Source organism: Octopus bimaculoides, chromosome 30, assembly GCF_046866305.1.
Source record: "Octopus bimaculoides isolate indiv1 chromosome 30, ASM4686630v1, whole genome shotgun sequence".
Taxonomy (NCBI): Eukaryota; Metazoa; Mollusca; class Cephalopoda; order Octopoda; family Octopodidae; genus Octopus; species Octopus bimaculoides.
This window is the reverse complement of record NC_142957.1, coordinates 9,594,514-9,614,799: the sequence shown is the minus strand read 5'-3', so window position 1 is coordinate 9,614,799 and position 20,286 is coordinate 9,594,514. Positions and strand designations below refer to the sequence as shown.

At 38.9% G+C, this 20,286-nt stretch overlaps 2 protein-coding genes across 4 annotated transcripts in view; both read left to right on the top strand.

The window, feature by feature from the left end:
• LOC106871513 (leucine-zipper-like transcriptional regulator 1) overlaps positions 1-2,539 on the top strand; it is a 28,636-nt gene extending 26,097 nt beyond the window's left edge. Inside the window, exons 20-22 of the mRNA XM_089346390.1 lie at positions 104-157; positions 898-978; positions 2,299-2,539. Coding sequence (XP_089202516.1) covers positions 104-157; positions 898-978; positions 2,299-2,415 — 252 coding nt within the window. The 3' untranslated portion in view covers positions 2,416-2,539. The remainder of the gene's footprint in view (positions 1-103; positions 158-897; positions 979-2,298) is intronic.
• A 4,851-nt stretch (positions 2,540-7,390) lies between these two features.
• Positions 7,391-20,286, top strand: part of LOC106871515 (uncharacterized) — an 18,230-nt gene continuing 5,334 nt past the window's right edge. The window contains exons 1-7 of one of the 3 annotated variants that reach the window (XM_089346399.1): positions 7,391-8,736; positions 11,542-11,635; positions 12,846-12,916; positions 13,708-13,773; positions 17,074-17,141; positions 18,338-18,467; positions 19,392-19,470. In XM_089346399.1, the coding sequence (XP_089202525.1) occupies positions 11,551-11,635; positions 12,846-12,916; positions 13,708-13,773; positions 17,074-17,141; positions 18,338-18,467; positions 19,392-19,470 (499 nt within the window). In that variant the 5' untranslated portion in view covers positions 7,391-8,736; positions 11,542-11,550. Of the gene's footprint in view, positions 8,737-8,822; positions 9,028-11,541; positions 11,636-12,845; positions 12,917-13,707; positions 13,774-17,073; positions 17,142-18,337; positions 18,468-19,391; positions 19,471-20,286 lie in introns of those variants that run through there. The other 2 variants (XR_016239228.1, XR_016239229.1) reach the window with 2 other exon arrangements.

The following is a 20,286-nucleotide window of genomic DNA, read 5'->3' as shown; positions in this document are numbered from 1 at the left end:
GCCCCTCCCCCCAAAAAAAATTGCTGGCCTTGCGCCAAAATTTGAAACCAGTATTAAACTTAAATCTCTTGTTTTTTTTTTCTCTTTCTTCTTCTCTCTCAAGGCATTCTGCAAACATAACCTGGAAATGAATGTGTCATTTAAAAATGTCGTTCAGGTAAGTGTTGTCGTCTTAATCCAAAGCCAGTCCTTGGTCAAACAGACTCATGATCAAAGACATTCCATATCTGGCCCTCTCTTCTCTTTTTTTATTTATTTATTTGTTTCATTCATTACACTTGCAGCCATCTGTAAAACTAAAGAATTTATTTTTTATTCCAATGAATTGGACCTTATACTTTAAAAAAATTTTTTTTTTAAGTCCTGGTATTTATGGTATTGGTCCCTTTTGCTGAACCGCTAAGTTACAGGGACGTAAATACCAACATCAGTCGTCAAGAGGAGTCGACAAGTGATGTAGTAGCACTGCTAACACAGTAGAACACAGTGTTGACATATAAAATACGTTTAATATATTTTGTAGTATATTATGGTTGCATAACGAAATACGGTGTGGAATTTGAAGCCAAAATGTAAAAAGCCTGGGGGCTATAGTAGAAGACACTTGCCTAAGGTGCCACACTGTCGGAGTGAACCCATGACCACATGGTTGCAAAGCAAGTTTCTTAACCACACTATAGCTCATTAATTAATTAATTAATTACCATATTCTAACGTGTATAAGGAACCCTTTTCTGTCAAAAATTAAGTTTAAAAAATATGAGAGTTTCTTATATATGGATAGTATTATAATCGCTTACAAAACCTTTTTTCCAAATTTTAAGCCCCAAAAATTAGGGGGTTCCTTATATATGTTAAAATATGGTAATTAATTTCTCTTTTGCCTTTTTTTTGCAGATCCTTGAGGCTGCCGATAAGATCCAGGCATCAGACATGAAGAAACATGCCCTCAACATAATTGTACACAATTTCCCAAATGTAAGTAATTCTGTCCCTTTCTCACAGATTCTTTGTGGGTCTTCACTCTTTTTTTTTTTTCGCCTTTTTATATAGTTGAGGGATCGTGAAGGCGCAATGGCCCAATGGTTAGGGCAGCGGACTCGTGGTCATAGGATCGCGATTTCGATTCCCAGATTGGGCGTTGTGAGTGTTTATTGAGCGAAAACACCTAAAGCTCCACGAGGCTCCGGCAGAGGATGGTGGCAAACCCTGCTGTACTCTTTCGCCCCAACTTTCTCTCACTTTTACTTCCTGTTTCTGTTGTACCTGTAATTCAAAGGGCCAGCCTTGTAACACTGTGTCATGCCGAATATCCCCGAGAACTACGTTAAGGGTACACGTGTCTGTGGAGTGCTCAGCCATAATCATCATCATCATCATCATCATCATCGTTTAACGTCCGCTTTCCATGCTAGCATGGGTTGGACGATTTGACTGAGGACTGGTGAAACCAGATGGCTACACCAGGCTCCAGTCTAATTTGGCAGAGTTTCTACAGCTGGATGCCCTTCCTAACGCCAACCACTCAGAGAGTGTAGTGGGTGCTTTTACGTGTCACCCACACTTGCACGTTAATTTCACGAGCAGGCTGTTCCGTTGATCGGATCAACTGGAACCCTTGACGGCGTAAGCGACGGAGTGCCAACAACAACAACAATAGTTGAGGGATCAACAAACTGAAGTAAATTACCCCAAGTGGAGTAAAAATAGAATTCTTGGGGGTAATAAGTAAAGTTATATAAAAAAAAAAAAACCTGTTCCTTGTTACGACAGAAGTTTTTCTTCTGGCATGAAGAGGCAATCAAAAAGTTGCCGCCTTTTGCAACAACCTACCTTTGCAAAAAAGGATTTTCCACTTTAATGAACATAAAAACAAAGCAGAATAATGGGTTGGACCCTGAAGGCTGTATCCAAATTTTTCTGGCATCAAAATGCCCCAGTTTTGATGTAATTTGTTGTTGGCACTCCGTCGCTTATTAGCAGGAAAAATTTCTTGAAAAAGAACCTGTCACCTGACTATGTTTTAGACTCACCTGTGTTTAGACTCAACCATGCTGACCAATTTTTACTCCTAAAGATGAAATAATAAATGCAATGTAAGGATTTCAAAACAGGTAGTGAAAAAATAACAAGAAATCAAAAATTGCTTATTTCACCCTGGTTACTCATTTTGCCCCACCACACACTTATGCAAATATAAGAATACGTATGCATGAAGACACAGTCATGTGTGTGTGTGTAGATAAATAGATATATTTCTCTCACTCAATGTCTCTCTGTCTTTCTCTTTCGTTACAGGTGGCTCGTTTACCACAGATACGGAATCTAAAGCGAGAGTTGCTCTTGGACATTATCGATGCCGTTGGTAATGACATGAACGAAAGCCGACACTGTCAAGATTTATCAAACTCATGACCCTTGACCTCCTTGTCTCTTCTGACGTTTCCTCTCATAAAATGACCGATTCCTTTGGCATTACAATTTGGTACCTGAATCCAAAAGAAACCTCATGCTCTCTGCTTTAAACTACAATCACAGCTGGACTGATTTAGTTTGTAAAGACACCAGTGCAACACTGGTATCACTGCTTTTTGAAAAAAAGGCAAAGTTGTGATACTCTAGAATTATATATATATTAATTTATATATATATTAATTATTAGAGAAAGAAGCAGTACGAACACACAAAGGTAATCTTTATATCCAACACAGTATTTGGTGTTCTAACAACACATCCATGTTTAAGTCGAATACAAAGATTACATTTTGGTATTAATGACTCTTCCATCATTAGTAATTAATTTTTTAATAAGCCTGTTGGCTATTTACAACATCAGTGCCTGAAAAGATTCTGAAATTCTATATATCATAGCAGCAAGATTTGACTGGCAAGCGGTGACCAGGCACCTCCCACTGATGATGTCAGGTAGACTGAAAGAACATGATACGGGGCTTCCAGCACTCATAACAGATGGTTCTCGTCTGCTACAATCCATGTGTGTGTGTGTGCTTTTATGCACCAAGCACCCATTCGAGAGGATCTTTCAACGCTAATAACACACTGCTTGGTGTTGTAACAAGACCTCCACATTAAGTTGGATATACACACATATATATATATATATATATATATATAAATATATATATATATATATATATATGTGTGTAGATATAAAAATATATATAAAGGAGGCCACTAGGTGGACTGCCAATGTGCTAGAAGAAGATCACGTCATGTGTCTACTAAGACTAGATAATTCTCAAAGGGAATTATCCGGTCTTAGTAGACACATGATATGTGATCTTCTAGCACATTGGCAGTCCACCTAGTGGCCTCCTTTATATATATTTTTATATCTACACACATATATATATATATATATATATGTGTGTGTGTGTGTATCATTTGTTTTTTGGGAAAAACATTAATATTTAAGAAGCCATTCACCAAGAACTTTAGTAAAATATTTCATTATAAATAAATTTATATAAGCATTTTTTTTTTTTTACTGATGTGAAACACAAAGAATTGGTTTTGTGACTTTGGTATAGAATGATCTGAAGAAACGAAAGCTGGTTGTCGAACCTGTGGAATTTTTCAGCACTCTGAAGTTGATTGGCAAATGGAATTTTAGAAATATACTGAAAGGTTACCTGTATAATTTAACCAGGGTTGGCGATTTCATGTAGGACAAACCAACAATGAAACACCTTAGTGGTTGCATGACCTGCTAGTAAAAAACAGCCAAATTGCTATCAAATAACACTATATCATCATTAAAAAAAAGAGGAGGCGATACAATTTGGATAATAGTTTTGGAAGAATGTATTTCTTTACTCTCTTACTTGCTTTAGTCACTTGACTGTGGCCATGCTGGGGCAACACCCTGAAAAATTTTGATCTATTATATCAAATCCAGTACTTAATTGGTACTTGCTGTGGCAGTCTCTGTTTGTTGCACTGCTGTGTTATTAGATGTAAACACAATGTTGTTTTTTTTTTTTTTTCTTGAAGCAGTATTCATTGCAAACACATGCACTCACACAAAGCTATAAATGTTATATATATATATATATATATATATATATATAAAACAGATAAAAGGCAATTTTAAAAACCTGTGTTATATCCTCGTTCAGCTTTCCTGCGAATCCCGACCAACGGTGTCCACAAATGGATGAGATTAAACATGGTTCACATGTAGTATGTTGTAATATCTAATCATTTAAAGGCAGAGAGCTGGCAGAATTGTTAGCATGCCGGGCGAAATGCTGAGCGGTATTTTGTCTGCCGAAGTTGACTTCACCTTTCATCCTTTTGGGGGTCGATGAAATAGGTACCAGTTACGCACTGGAGTTGAAGTAATCGACTATCCCCTCCCCCAAATTTTCAGGCCTTGTGCCTTTAGTAGAAGGGATTATTATTATTATTATTATTATCATTATTATTATTATTATTATCATTATTATCATTATCGTTATTATTATTATTATTATTTATTATTATTATTATTATTATTATTATTATTATCATTATTATTATTATTATTATCATTATTATCATTATCGTTATTATTATTATTATTATTTATTATTATTATTATTATTATTATTATTATTATCATTATTATTATTATTATTATCATTATTATCATTATCGTTATTATTATTATTATTATTTATTATTATTATTATTATTATTATTATTATTATTATTATCATTATTATTATTATTATTATCATTATTATCATTATCGTTATTATTATTATTATTATTTATTATTATTATTATTATTATTATTATTATTATCATTATTATTATTATTATTATCATTATTATCATTATCGTTATTATTATTATTATTATTTATTATTATTATTATTATTATTATTATTATTATCATTATTATTATTATTATTATCATTATTATCATTATCGTTATTATTATTATTATTATTTATTATTATTATTATTATTATTATTATTATCATTATTATTATTATTATTATCATTATTATCATTATCGTTATTATTATTATTATTATTTATTATTATTATTATTATTATTATTATTATTATCATTATTATTATTATTATTTAGGCAGCAAGCTGGCAGAATTCTTGTCATGCTGGGTAAAATGCTTAGTAGCATTTCATCCATCTTTAGGCTCTGAGTTCAAATTCCGCTGAAGTCGACTTTGCCTTTCATCCTTTCAGGGTTGATTAAATAAGTATCAGTTGAAAACAGGGGTCAATGTAATCAATTTACAAAGTCTCCAAAAAAAAAAAAAAAAAAAAAAAATTGCTGGCTTTGTGCCAAAAATCTGAAACTGATATTATATCACCATTTCAGTTGACAAACTGGCAGAATCATTGCTACACTAGAAAAAAATGCCTAACAACAATTCTTCCAGCTTTCTGCTTTGAGTTCAAATGCTGTGAGGGTCAGCTATGCCTTTCATCTTTTCAGGTTCGATAAAACATGTACCAGTTGATATAATTGACTTTCACCCTCCCCCTAAATTACTGGCCTTATGCCAAAATTTGAAACTCATAAATGTACAATCGTTAATCATTTATATTTATATTTATGATATATCTGAACCATGTATTGTGAAAATGATCGTAATTGAGAAATAAAGCTTGATAACATCACCTCTATTCTTGGACTTACTGTGTATATATATATATATATAGGTGCAAGCGTGGTCCCGTTGGTGCAAGCGTGGTCCCGTTGGTGCAAGCATGGGCCCGTTGGTGCAAGCGTGGGCTCGTTGGTGCAAGTATCTTGTATGGAAAATCATCCAAGATATCTTAAAACGCAAAATTATTTATATATGTTTTGTAATTTTAATTTCGTTTGTGAAATGAAACAATTGTGAATGAATATGTTGGTTAATTATTAAATTAATTTGTATCCATTAGATCTCTCTGTTATCTAACTCGATAATTAATGTTTGATATTTTATGATATTTTATATAATATATTCATTGAATAAATATCTATAAGAAGGTTAAATATCCTCATTGTGACTATATATATATATATATATATATATATATATATATATATATATGGGAGAATTTACGAAAAAAACAACAGACGAAGACAAATGGATGTATTAGTTTAACGTTCGGGAATAGAGAAAGTCTTTGACGTTTCGAGCCTACGCTCTTCAACAGAAAGGAAAACAGAAAGAAACAAGGAGAAAAAAAAAGTAACAAAAGTAACAAACTAAGAAAAGGAATTCCTTCAAGAACTGAAGACTGTTTTAGAGTGCATACCTCATAGAATTCAAGCTGTAATTGCTGCCAAAGGCAGTCCTACCCCATATTAAAATAAATTTGTTCGAAATTTCAAGGTGTTTCCATTATTTTGTCTAACCCCAGTATATACATATGATATTTACCACGTGAACTATGATGAAAAAAAATATGAGAAAGATATGGAATATAATTTTTTTTTTTGCACAAAATTATGAGGTGTTATACGGGGTGCTTAAACCAGAATTCCACCTCCATTCTTATATTATTATGGCTCACCAGGTGATGGACCACGTCTCATGTGACCTGCTTCTTGGAAAAAGTTGTCCATGCCTGCTCTAAAATCTTCATCTGCTGATTCCACCATTGCTACTTATGTAATACTGCTTCCACCAACATCTGTATTATAGCCCTTACCTCACCCCTCCACCTTAGCTTGGTGGTTAAGGTGTTGGATTCATGATCGTAAAATTGTGGTTTCAATTCCTGGTCCGAGCGATGCATTGAGTTCTTGAGCAAAAGTACTTCAGTTCATGTTGCTCAGTCCACTCAGTTGTAGAAATGAGTACCACTAGTGCAGGCATGTCGCTTAGTGGTTAGGGTGCTGGATTCCTGACTGTAAGGTTGTGGTTTCAATCCCTGGACCATGCAATCCATTGCGTTCTTGTGCAAAACACTTCATTTCATGTTGCTCCAGTCCACTCAGTTGTAGAAATGAGTACCACTAGTGGAGTCATGTCGCTTATGGAAGACCAGCAGTCACCCATGCATACCAGTCTCCCCTCTCCATGCCACTGATGTTACCCAAGGGAAAGACAAAGGGGCCCGATACAGCATGGCACCAGTGACATCGCAACTCATTTCTACAGCTGAGTGAACTGGAGCAACGTGAAATAAAGTGTCTTGGTCAAGAACTCAACACACAGCCCGGTCCCTTAACTTCCATGAAAAATACTACCAACCTGTCTGACCACAGTTATCCCGAACCAGTATTGTAACACAGCTGTTACACCATACATAGTATCATCATCATAATCAATCCACTCAGCATAATAGTACCACCGCAAACTCCAGCAACTCCACCGCCATAAACACAACGACCGCCGCTACCACCCCCACCACCATTGTACCTCCTATGTCACCTCCATAATATCGCTGATCTGGTAACACTTTTCCCCCCATCATAGGATCAATTCCGACATCGTCTCCACCACCACTACCAGCTCTATAACGTCACCGCCAGCATCACCACATCATCTCGTTAGAACATCTCCACCACCACAATAACAACAGCAACAACACCAACTATGTTACATATAAGTTTCCGCGTTTCCACTACTTGTGTAATATCACTTTCTCACGTCTCCTCCATCGCCAAATTTGTAACGTAAATATCACCACCACCACCACCTCTGTGAAATCACTTCCAGCATCTTCACCGCATCTATCATCACCTTAACACCATTGCCACTCCTAAAGCCATCATGACTGCTACTAACTCCACCACCACCACCAACAATAACTACAACAGTCTTCATCATCTCTATTGCCACCACTACCAACAACAGCAACTACTACTACTACTGCTACAGCAGCGGTTATCATCTCCGCCACTACCAGCAACAACGATAATAAATAACTACCGTCTCCACCACCACCAATAACTACATCTGCTTTAACCATGTTTGTCACCCCCATCCGCAACAACAGCAATTACATCAGCATTTACCATCACCACCACCACCAACAACAACGAGTATAGCAGTTTTTTAACCATCCCTACCAGTAATAACTACATCAGCTTTTATCACCACCACCACCACTAGCGATGAGTATAGCAGCCTTTACCATCTCCACTACTACCACCAGCAACCATAACTCTATCCCCATCACTAACTATAGCAGCCTCTATCATCATCATCATTACGATCCCCATCTCGATCGCATCCCTACGAATATATATCCCCGACCCCTACCTGTGTAATATTATTACCACGAATGTAGCTTCCACCACCACCACTATCACCACCGCCGCCGCCTCTACTCTACCTCCTACTGTCTCACCGCCGCCATATTAATCAGTCCGCCTCCATCTTGACAAAAGAAGCCATCATGAAAGTTAAACAGTGAACGGAAAACAAGTAAAAATAGACCCTTTCGTAGCTAGATTTCCGAAATACCTAACCAAATAACAACAGTTTTATATAAAAACACAACGACGAAACAACACTTTTGAAACCTTTAAATTTATTCATACACGACTCGGCCACGTTGTTTGTTTTTCCCCTCAAAAAACTATCAAAACATCACAACACTGCTTCTTTCACTTCTCGGCGACCATCTTGGCTTGTTGTGATCTGGTTTGGTTGGTGGATTTCTGTGGCTTTTTTTAATGGTGCAGCTTTCTCACTGGTTCCTTTCATTGACCAACCAACTTGACGAAAACTCATCCATCGTCCTTCATCAACACAGGTTCGTTTGTTTCTGATATTTTTATTGGCCTTTTTACTTCTCTCCCTCTCCTTCTCCCCGGCTTTAATTATTTCCCAGTCTTTTCTTTCTATCTGTCTGTCTTTCTTTAGTTGAAGTGCTTTGGTATAAATATACTAAAGCGTCGACGACAAAAACCTAAAACCTCCCCCCCCTTTTTTTTTTCCATTCGTCAAATTTTAAATACACAACATTGACGATTTTACAACCATACATATACGGCATATATACGAAGGACGGATATTGTTCGTGATCGATAGACCTGCTAGAAATGTTAGTGAAATCTCTCCCAAATCACTCATCACTATATGAGAAAAAGACAGATTCGATAATGTAGCCTATGATACGGGAATGTCTAAAATAAAAGAGCTAAGATCGTGGCTAAAATCTCATTGTTCCTAGATCTATTAGATCAGGGCTAAGAGCTAAACAACAACACTATCTATCTATCTATGTATACACGCACCTTATATGTATGTACATCGTAAATAAATATACATACCCAATGTATATTAAACGTACGCATGTACATTTATTTACAAAATATCCTTGCATCCGCTGCCCCAAATTCAAATATATATATATATATATATATATATACGTAGCGATGTTTGCCTGTATATACACATACAATTAGCGTGTGTGTATCATTTAAATATGTGTATACGTATACATTCTTACACAAGTACTGTTCCCTCCACTTTAAATTGCGGTTCACATTTTTTAAACAGAACACACAAACATACAGATATATATATTCTTGCTATATAGAGATCAATAATTCTTCTTGTGTATGAAGTAAACATGAGTTTGAATTAAATAATAACAACTAAATTACACGTTATATTAAGCTTAAACATCGTATGTGTATATTTATGTCGGTTTTCGTTTAACTGACGCTTTCGTACATGTTTACCCTTGTTTTATATCGCATCAAATTACAATCTTTTCTCTCGTCAGAGTATTTAGAAAAAAAAATCCTCTTGACTATGGCACACCACCAGGTTTTAAACAAAAGTTTTATTACATAGGCATATGTGATTAGGATGCTGGCTCTCCAACCATGTGATCTTGGGTTCAATCTCACTGTGCTGCACCTTGGGCAAGTGTTTTTATGCTATAGCCCCAGGCCGACCAAAGACTTGCGAGTAGATTTGGTAGATGGAAACTGAAAGAAGCCCGTTATGTTTGTGCTTTCGTGTTGTTTGCCCATCAGCACCGCTTGACAGCCGGTGTTGGTTTGTATATGTCCCTGCTACTTAGTAGTTCGACGAAAGACCAGCAGAATAAGTACGGGGCTTAAAAAAATATAAGTACTTGGGTTGAATTGTTCGACTCTAAACCCTTCGAGGCGGTGCCCCAGCATGGTCGCAGTCCAAAGACTGGATCGATTAGAATAGGAAAGATAAAAAGGAAACGAAAAATAATAAAACCAGTATCTAAAAAAGGGTTCCGAAACAGACGAGTACATGTTTAGCGGGGCTAATGCAGTTTCCTTGTAAAATGCATTTTTTTGTAAAGTTTTTTCCCCCCCGGATCTCCACGTTTTAGATTACGGAGATTACGAATATGCAAAAAAAAAAAAAAGGATTTTTTAACCCCACCACCAAAAAAAAAAATTTTTTAAAAACCACCACTACCTCTCCTCCCTCCCATTTAAAATTTTGAAGTTTTTCGAAATTTTTTTTTCCCTATGTTTTAGATGACGGAGATGATAGCAAGGGAGAATGGGTACCAGCCAGCCCAAAGGTTGGGGTGGGCTGCACCTGCCTACCTTGGTTGCTATGGCATTGAGGTAGATCCGGCCACCCCCATTAACAGGGACAAAACCCGATTTTAAAACACTGGATGATGATGATGATGAACACAGAATGATGTGATTGACAAGCACTGTACCCCAAAATTTCACACCTTAAACATATAGTAGGGAAAAAAAAAATTAATAGGCATAAGAGTGGCTGTGTGGTATATGGCGTTGTGGTTAAGGCTACTAACCCTAAGATTCCGAGATCGATTCCAGGCAGTGACCTGAATGATAATAATAATAACATTAAAAAATACCTTAGGAATGAGAACCCAGGTTCAAAGTTTCTCCAAGACACCTGATGAAGGCTGGAGGGTATATCAGCTGAAACGTGTTAATAACAAACAAGATGAGGACAAATATCCGTCAAATGTAAATGATGTACAGATCATGTTGTATAGCCAGCTGGAGATGATGTCTCCTAGGGCTAAATTACAGCAACATTTGTCCTAAACCAGGACTGCCATGTTATGTTGGCAAATAATCTTTACTACAAAGTACAGTTGCTGAATAGCTCTTGCTGAGAGATTTACAAATAGTAATTTGGACTGGCTCTTGTGCGGGTGGCACATAAAATACACCATTTTGAGCGTGGCCGTTGCCAGTACCGCCTGACTGGCCTTCGTAGGATTTTCGAGTGAGATCGTTGCCAGTGCCCCTGGACTGGCTCTTGTGCGGGTGGCACATAAAATACACCATTTTGAGTGTGGCCGTTGCCAGTACCGCCTGATTGGCCTTCGTGCGGGTGACACGTAAAAGCACCCACTACACTCTCTGAGTGGTTGGCGTTAGGAAGGGCATCCAGCTGTAGAAACTCTGCCAAATCAGATTGGAGCCTGGTGTAGCCATCTGGTTTCACCAGTCCTCAGTCAAATCGTCCAACCCATGCTAGCATGGAAAGCAGACGTTAAACGCTGATGATGATGAATTTTCTATCTTTGTAGATGTTAATATAATTCCTTTTCTTTTTGTTTTCATTCAAGTTTTCAAGAATGGATGCCAGTTCAAGTGACGGCGCCGGTGATGCTTCTGTCCTAACAGAATCTTTTATTCCTGGAAATAGCCAATATGGCGACGGTAAGGATCTTTCTCTCTCTCTCTCTCTCTTATCACAGGGAACCTGTACATTATTGCTTAACCTGTTAGAAATACCAGCTTTATCTGCTTGAAAACTGAGGACTTCAATGGCTATCATAGCCCTAGATATTCAGTTCCATTACCTTCAAGTGTTGTGCACCAAAGCTTGTTCCTATGCTCACAGGACTTTTTAATCTATTGCTAACCCTGATGTTTGCAAGAACATTTCTCTTTAGACTGGTCTAATATAGGAGGAAATGAGATCACTTCCTCCTATATTAGACCAGTCTTTTATCTCACTTCCTCCTCAATTAGACCAGTCTTTATTTCACTTCCTTCTAACCAGACCTTTATTTCACTTCCTTCTATATTAGACCATCTTTTATCTCACTTCCTCCTTAATTAGACCAGTCTTTATTTCACTTCCTTCTAACCAGTCTTTATTTCACTTCCTTCTAACCAGTCTTTATTTCACTTCCTTCTATATTAGACCATCTTTTATCTCACTTCCTCCTCAATTAGACCAGTCTTTATTTCACTTCCTTCTAACCAGTCTTTATTTCACTTCCTTCTATATTAGACCATCTTTTATCTCACTTCCTCCTCAATTAGATCAGCCCTTTATCTCACTTCCTCCTATTTCAGACCAGTCTTTTTATCTCATTTTTTTTCTTACATCAGAATTCAATCATCATTTAACCCTTTGGTGTTTAAACCAGCCATAATCGGCCCAAATATTCTCCATGCTTTCTATTCAAACTGGCCATATCTAGCCTCTCACACCTGACCTACATTGTCATTCTAAATATAAACAATCACATCATTGAAACCTCAAAGCTATAACATAATGCATGATTAATTCAAAACAATTTGAGTGAAAAAGTATTATATTTAACAGAGTAATCTGAACACTAAAGGGTTAAAGGAGAGAAATGGTTTTAATTTAACTATCAACTTTTGTAATCTCCGTCCCTCTCTCTCGCTCTCTCTCTCTCTCCTTCTTTCATTCATTTCATTCCTAATTTTCTCATTCCCTCTCTCATTCATTAAGTCTCTTTCACTATCACTGTATCTCCTTCATTTTCTCTCTTGTTCTATATCCTCCTCCTCTTTCTCTTTATCATGCTATCCCTAACTTCCTTTCTCCCTCTCACATTGAGTCTGTTTCTTTCTCATATCTCTTAAATATCTGCTGTTGTCCACCTTCCAGATGATGAGGGAATGGTATCGTCAGGAGAAGGTGAAGGCGATTTCCGTATGGACGAACCTCTACGAGAACAGGTAGTCATTTATTTTGTTGTTCAATCAATTCTTGGCTGACGTTAGTTTTCTATGTATCTACCATATCTTATATACTTGTCACTGGCATATATATTTCTTTATTGCCCGCAAGGGGATAAACATAGAGGGGACAAACAAGGACAGACGAAGGGATTAAGTCGATTACATCAACCCCAGTGCATAACTGGTACTTATTTAATCGACCCTGAAAGGATGAAAGGCAATTTGAACTCAGAGCGTAACGGCAGACGAAATACCACATGGTTGCGGGTTCAGTCCCACTGCGTGGCATCTTGGGCAAGTGTCTTCTACTATAGCCTCGGGCCGGCCAAAGCCTTGTGAGTGGATTTGGTAGACGAAAACTGAAAGAAGTCCATCGTATATATATATATATATATATATATATATATATATAGATATATATATACACATATATATGTGTGTGTTTGTCCCCTTAGCATTGCTTGTCAACCGATGCTGGTGTGTTTACGTCCCCGTCATTTAGCAGTTCGGCAAAAGGGACTGATAGAATAAGTACTAGGCTTACAAAGAATAAGTCCCAGGTCGATTTGCTCGACTAAAGGCGGTGCTCCAGCATGGCCGCAGTCAAATGACTGAAACAAGTAAAAGAGACTGGATTAGAAAAAATATTTATGATGGTTTTGATATTATGATGAGATCAGCTGATTCTGCCCAGGTTACTGATCTTGTAGGGATATACATTCTGTTTTATTTAGGTAGGGAATTTCCAAAAGAATCATCACACTTTCTCGTGGTTACTTCTTTTTCAGGACCGCTTCCTTCCAATTGCTAATGTTGCCAGAATCATGAAAAAATCAATTCCAAGAACCGGTAAAGTAAGTAAAAATATTAATTCCAGGCCAATGTCTGCAATTAAGTTGTCAATGTAAATGTCACGATGTTTTCCTCTTCTTACATCACCATTAAGTCAGTTCCATTAGGCTGATTTGGATGCTTCTACTTTGGTGTGGTGCACACAGTGACCAGATAATCACAGCCATCTTCGCCTGATCTTCTCGCAAACTTTCAGCAGGTCTCCTTAAAGGCATTTGTTTGTTATATCTTGCTGCCATTTGTAGCATCTGTTTAGCCTGTTTGATAATTTCTTTGTCAGTGTCCATATTTCACTGTGTCCATTAGCACTGAACAGTTTGATTTTGATTTGCCCAAGCAATTTGGAGTTCCAGATCTTTTTTAGTTTGTGACAGGATATCCATGCTTGTGTCTCCCTGGTCTTGATACAGCACTCGTATCTAATGAAGTAGATCAAGCACAAAGCTACTCAGCAAAGTCATCAACAACATCATCGTTTAATATCCGTTTTCCATGTCGGACGGTTTGACTGAGGTCTGGCAAGCCAGGAGGCCGCACCAGGCTCCAATCTGATCTGGCAATGTTTCTACGGCTGGATGCCCTTCCTAACACCAACTACTCCAAGAATGCAGAGGGTGCTTTTTACGTGCCACCAGCGTGGGAGCCAGTCAGGCGGCACTGGCATCGGCTATGTTTGGATGGTGCTTTTTACGTGCCACTGGCACAGGAACCAGTCAGGGTGGTAGGGCTGGCATTGACCATGTTCGGAGGGTACTTTTTACATGCCACCGGCACTGGGAACCAGTCAGACAGCTCTGGCAGCGACCCATGCATAAATGGTGCTTACTGCATGCCACCAGCACTAGGACTGCACACGAATATCAAGAAATCTGAGGATGGACTGGCTCCTGTGCAGGCGACACGTAAAATACACCAATTGGAGCGTGGCCTTTGCCAGTACCGCCTGACTGGCCCTCGTGCGGGTGACACATAAAAGCACCCACTACACTCTCGGAGTGGTTGGCGTTAGGAAGGGCATCCAGCTGTAGAAACTCTGCCAAATCAGACTGGAGCCTGGTGTAGCCATCTGGTTTTCACCAGTCCTCAGTCAAATCGTCCAACCCATGCTAGCATGGAAGGCGGACGTTAAACGATGATGATGATGATGATATATATATATATATGTGCCCGTGACATGTGTAAGGATTTTCGAGCGAGATTGTTGCCAGTGCCCCTGGACTGGCTCTTGTGCAGGTGGCACGTAAAATACACCAATTGGAGCGTGGCCGTTGCCAGTACCGCCTGACTGGCCTTCGTGCGGGTGACACGTAAAAGCACCCACTACACTCTCGGAGTGGTTGGTGTTAGGAAGGGCATCCAGCTGTAGAAACTCTGCCAAATCAGATTGGAGCCTGGTGTAGCCATCTGGTTTTCACCAGTCCTCAGTCAAATCGTCCAACCCATGCTAGCATGGAAAGCGGACATTAAACGACGACGACGAATAATTTCGATTTCGTAACTACTGGTAGCTACTTATACAATTATATTGTCTTTCTAAGAACTTTCAATAAAATTAAACCCATTGCCCCCACAGCAAAAAGAAAAAGAAAAAAGGAAATGGCATTAAAAAATATACTTGAAACACATAAAGAAAACGGTTTCACAAAACATTAAAGTGCCCAGCGTCGCCTTTCTGGCACTTGTGCCTGTGGCATGTGTAAGGACTTTCGAGCGAGATCGTTGCCAGTGCCCCTGGACTGGCTCTTGTGTGGGTGGCACATAAAATACACCATCTTGAGCGTAGCCGTTGCCAGTACCCGCCTGACTGGCCTTCGTGCAGGTGACACGTAAAAGCACCCACTACACTCTCGGAGTGGTTGGCATTGGGAAGGGCATCCAGCTGTAGAAACTCTGCCAAATCAGATTGGAGCCTGGTGTAGCCATCTGGTTTCACCAGTCCTCAGTCAAATCGTCCAACCCATGCTAGCATGGAAAGTGGACGTTAAACGACGACGATGATGATGATGATGTCTTTCAACCAACAAAGTGATACTGAACTGTTTGCTTTGTGTAGTTCCAAATTGAATGTTGCCAAAGATTTCAAGTACGTATGTGATTGGGTGAGCAGTTTGGAAGCAGACATCGAGGTCAGTTTGATAACTGAGAGACCTCTGTCGCTATGCTGTGCCTGAGGAAACCCATCAAGCCAAGTGAAGCCATAGTTGTGGCCGAAGGCCGGTGTCACATAACAGGCACCCATGCTGGTGGCACATAAAGAACACCCTTCAAACGTGGGGCCTCACGGAGGCTTTGATAAAGTAACCAAGACCTTTGGCAATACGCCCTGCTTGAGAAGACGAGTGAAAGCATAGCTGTGGCTGATGCCGGCGTCAGGTAAGAAAGCATCCAGTAGACTCTTGGAGTGGTTGGCATTAGGAAGAGCATCCAGCTGTAGAAACCGTACCAAATCAGACTGGAGTGTGGTGGAGCTTACCAGTTTCTGTGAAACCATCCAACCCATGCCAGCATGGAAAGCAGATGCTAAATACTGCTGCTGATCAGTATGTGTATGTATGTGTATATCTGAAATATGGTGCGATAAATTTGACATAACCAGGAAGTAAGCACCAGGAGTGGCTGTGTGGTAAGAAGCTTGCTTACCAGCCACATGGTTCCGGGTTCAGTCCCACTGCGTGGCACCTTGGGCAAGTGTCTTCTACTGTAGCCTCGGGCCGACCAAAGCCTTGTGAGTGGATTTGGTAGACGGAAACTGAAAGAAGCCCGTCATATATATGTATATAAATATATATGTATATATATATATATATATACCGGAGTAAACACATAAAATGTGCAACAAGGTGGAAAAAAGAGTACTCAAATACCAGAGGTAAAGTAATATGCTTTATTTAAAAGCAGCAGAAATATAACAAAAGACTGTTACTCTGAGTTTCACGTTCCCGTTCATCGGACAGTTTTTTTAAATGAACGGGAACGTGAAACTCAGAGTAACAGTCTTTTGTTATATTTCTGCTGCTTTTAAAGAAAGTATATATATATATATATATATATATGTATGTGTTTGTCACCCCAACTTCCCTTGACAACCGATGCTGGCAAAAGAGAGACCGATAGAATAAGTACTAGGCTTACAAAGAATAAGTCCTGCGGTTGATTTGTTTGACTAAAGGCGGTGCTCCAGCATGGCTGCAGTCAAATGACTGAAACAAGTAAAAGAGTAAAAAGATTAATGTTAAAATCTGTGTTGAAGGTTGCCAGCAAGTTCTTATCTCTCTCTCTTTTACTTTCTCTTATCATTTCAGATTGCTAAAGATGCTAAAGAATGTGTACAGGAATGTGTTTCAGAATTTATAAGTTTTATCACAAGCGAGTATCCTTTTTTTGAAAGAAAAACAGAAACAAAAAAAATGACGCAGCTCACAGATATGTGTTTTCTGGGCCAAACGGACCCATATCCATAGCCACGTACATTCACACACACACACATGCATGCGCACATGTGGGTGTATTCATTTATGTATACATAATTCATCGTGTGCATAGAGAACAGAGAAAAAAAATCATCTATGCAGGCACATGGCTGTGTGGTAGGAAGGTTGCATCCCAACCACATGGTTCCCAGGTGTCACACAGTCCCACTGTGTGACACCTTGCGCAAAGTGTCTTCTACAATAAACCCCCAGGCCAACCAAAGCTTTGTTAGTGGATTTCGTAGATGGAAACCCCTAATATATCTGTGTGTGTGTGTGTATCTGTCCGACTCCCCACCCCACCACCGTTTGACAACCAGTGTTGGGGTGTTTACATCCCCGTAACATAGCGGTTCAGCAAAAGAGACCAATAGAATAAGTACTAGGCTTACAAAAAATGTGTGTGTCACTCTCACTTTTTTTTCCTTCACGGAGATTATCTGTGTTGCTCCTGATTAATATCTAAATATAGACCTGTCACCCACACATACTCTCTGTATTATTTAATTTCTCATTCTGAAGATTTTCTAAGAGAAAATTCTTTTCGTGTCTACTTAACATGTAAAACTTAGTAATTCCTATTAGTAAATGAAACACATGTAATGGTGACTAAATAATATAAAAAAATTTCTACTTTCCTGTTTCATTATACACACAAGCACACACACACACACACACACACACACACACACACATATATATATATATATATATATATATATATATATATAATTTAATTTGTGGTTTGTGGGAAGAGCAATTTTAACGATGCGTCCTGTCCTACTCTTTGAAACGCCTGTGTTAGACTGGGGGCAGCTGATGAAGGAAAATGTTCTCTATGTGGCCTGTGTGTTTTCTGTACTCTGGTTATTATCACTTTTTTGTCTACGTTTTGTTTGCAATGTCCTGTACCCAGATATGCACTTATATATACAGGTAGACGTAGGTATGCACATACCTGTACGTATATATGCATATACTCATTTATTATTTGTTTTATATATGTATATATATACGTATATAAATGAATGTGTCCAGGATTGGCTAAAACTAGGGACCAGTTATTTCCCCTTGACCTAATTTTTCTTTACCTTAGGGCCAGTGAAAGATGTCAACATGAGAAACGAAAAACCATCAACGGTGAAGATATCTTGTTTGCTATGTCCACCTTGGGCTTCGACAATTACGTCGATCCTTTGAAGTTATACTTACAAAAATACAGAGAGGTAAGCTGTTGTATTGGATATTCTGTTGTCTGTTTTCCTTTGCTCCTTATAACGAGCAAAAAATAAATAGATATCAGCAGAAATTTTTTATTATTCCCTCGCTTAGAAGCCGCCCTATCAGACGACTTTTAAGCTAGTATATAGCTTTTAAGTAATTGACTCCAAATGGGAAGATCTGCAGATAGATCTCTGAGTTGTTTTGGAGAATTTGTTGTAATTTCTTCCCTTCCTCTAGAGTCATATTCCAATGATGATTATATTCGTTGCAAAAATCTTATAAAAAAAAACCCGCAGTAATGGAAACTTAGGAATCCAAAATTGAAGAGTGCATGTTTTTTTTTTCTCTTTTAATGAGGCAAGTGAAATCAAATCAAAATCGATGACATGGCTGATGACAGTACCGCCTGATTGGCACTCGTTCTAGTAGAACGTTAAAAGCACATCCGAGTGTGATCGTTGCCAGGACCATGGATTGGGTCCCATGCCAGCGTCGTCTTACCGGCTCATGTGCCGGTGGCTCATGAGAAACAACTTTCAAGCGTGGTCGTTGCCAGTGCCGCCTGACTGGCACCCATGCAAGTAGCACGTAAAAAACACCTTTTGAGCGTGGCCCTTGCCAGTACCGCCTGACTGGCCCTCGTGCTGGTGACACGTAAAATCACCCACTACACTCTCAGAGTGGTTGGCGTTAGGAAGGGCATCCAGCTGTAGAAACCTTGCAAGATCAGATTGGAGCCTGGTGCAGCCTTCCGGCTCACCAGTCCTCAGTCAAACCGTTTAACCCATGCCAGCATGGAAAGTGGATGTTAAACGATGACGACAAACCTCCCCTCTTTTCAGGGTTGAATGTTGAAGTTGGTACATTACTGTGCCACCATTTGCAGTCCTAGCCTTCAGTTAATCCTCTTGTGTTTACTGTTTCAGTCTGCCAAAGGAGAGAAAGGGATGAACCCCAATGCTATAATGGGAGAAAATGCAGTGGAGGAACTTGACGAAGCATATAGTAAGTAAAAGCATTTTATCTTTATTCTCTTTGCATTGGTGTGTTATCTAGGCTGGTCTTCAGTTATAAACGACTGTGGGTTCTGCTACCTGTGTAGTCGATAGGGCCACCATCATTGGGTAACCCTATCCCGTACAAATCAATTCTCTTCAATAAAAACGAACACGCTGGATAAATTAAATAACAGAATAACAAATAAAAGGCGGTGAGCTGGCAGAACCGTTAGCTCGCCGGGCGAAATGCTTAGCGGTAATTCGTCTGTTGTTACGTTCTGAGTTCAAATTCTGCCGAGGTCGACTTTGCCTTTCATCCTTCTGGGGTCGATAAATTAAGTACCAGTTACACACTGGAGGTTGATGTAATCGACTTAATTCCTTTCTCTGTCCTTGTTTGTCCCCTCTGTGTGTAGCCCCTTGTGGGCAATAAAGAAATAAGAATAACAAATATTTATTATGAGGTGCTCAGCATACATCTCGGGTAACGGAATTACCAGGTCGCCCTTTATAGTCGGTGTGAAGACGGTGTCGATGTTGGACGATGATTAAGTCATACTTCAGCCTCCGAAGTAGTGGCGTAGACTCAAAGGTGGAGTTGCGGAGTGGCCCTTAGTGAGTTGTCGTCTCCTCGAAGGTGCAGCGCTAAGAGGTCGAGAAAAGGCGGGAACACTTTGATATAGGATGACCACGCATGCGCACGAGGGACTACCTGCATGTCTTCTGGAAGACATGTCCCTGCGCATGCATGGGCGAACTTCCCGAAATGGCAACTGGTATTCGGCGTCACTACACCTGGAAACTTCCTCTCCCAAGCACAAAA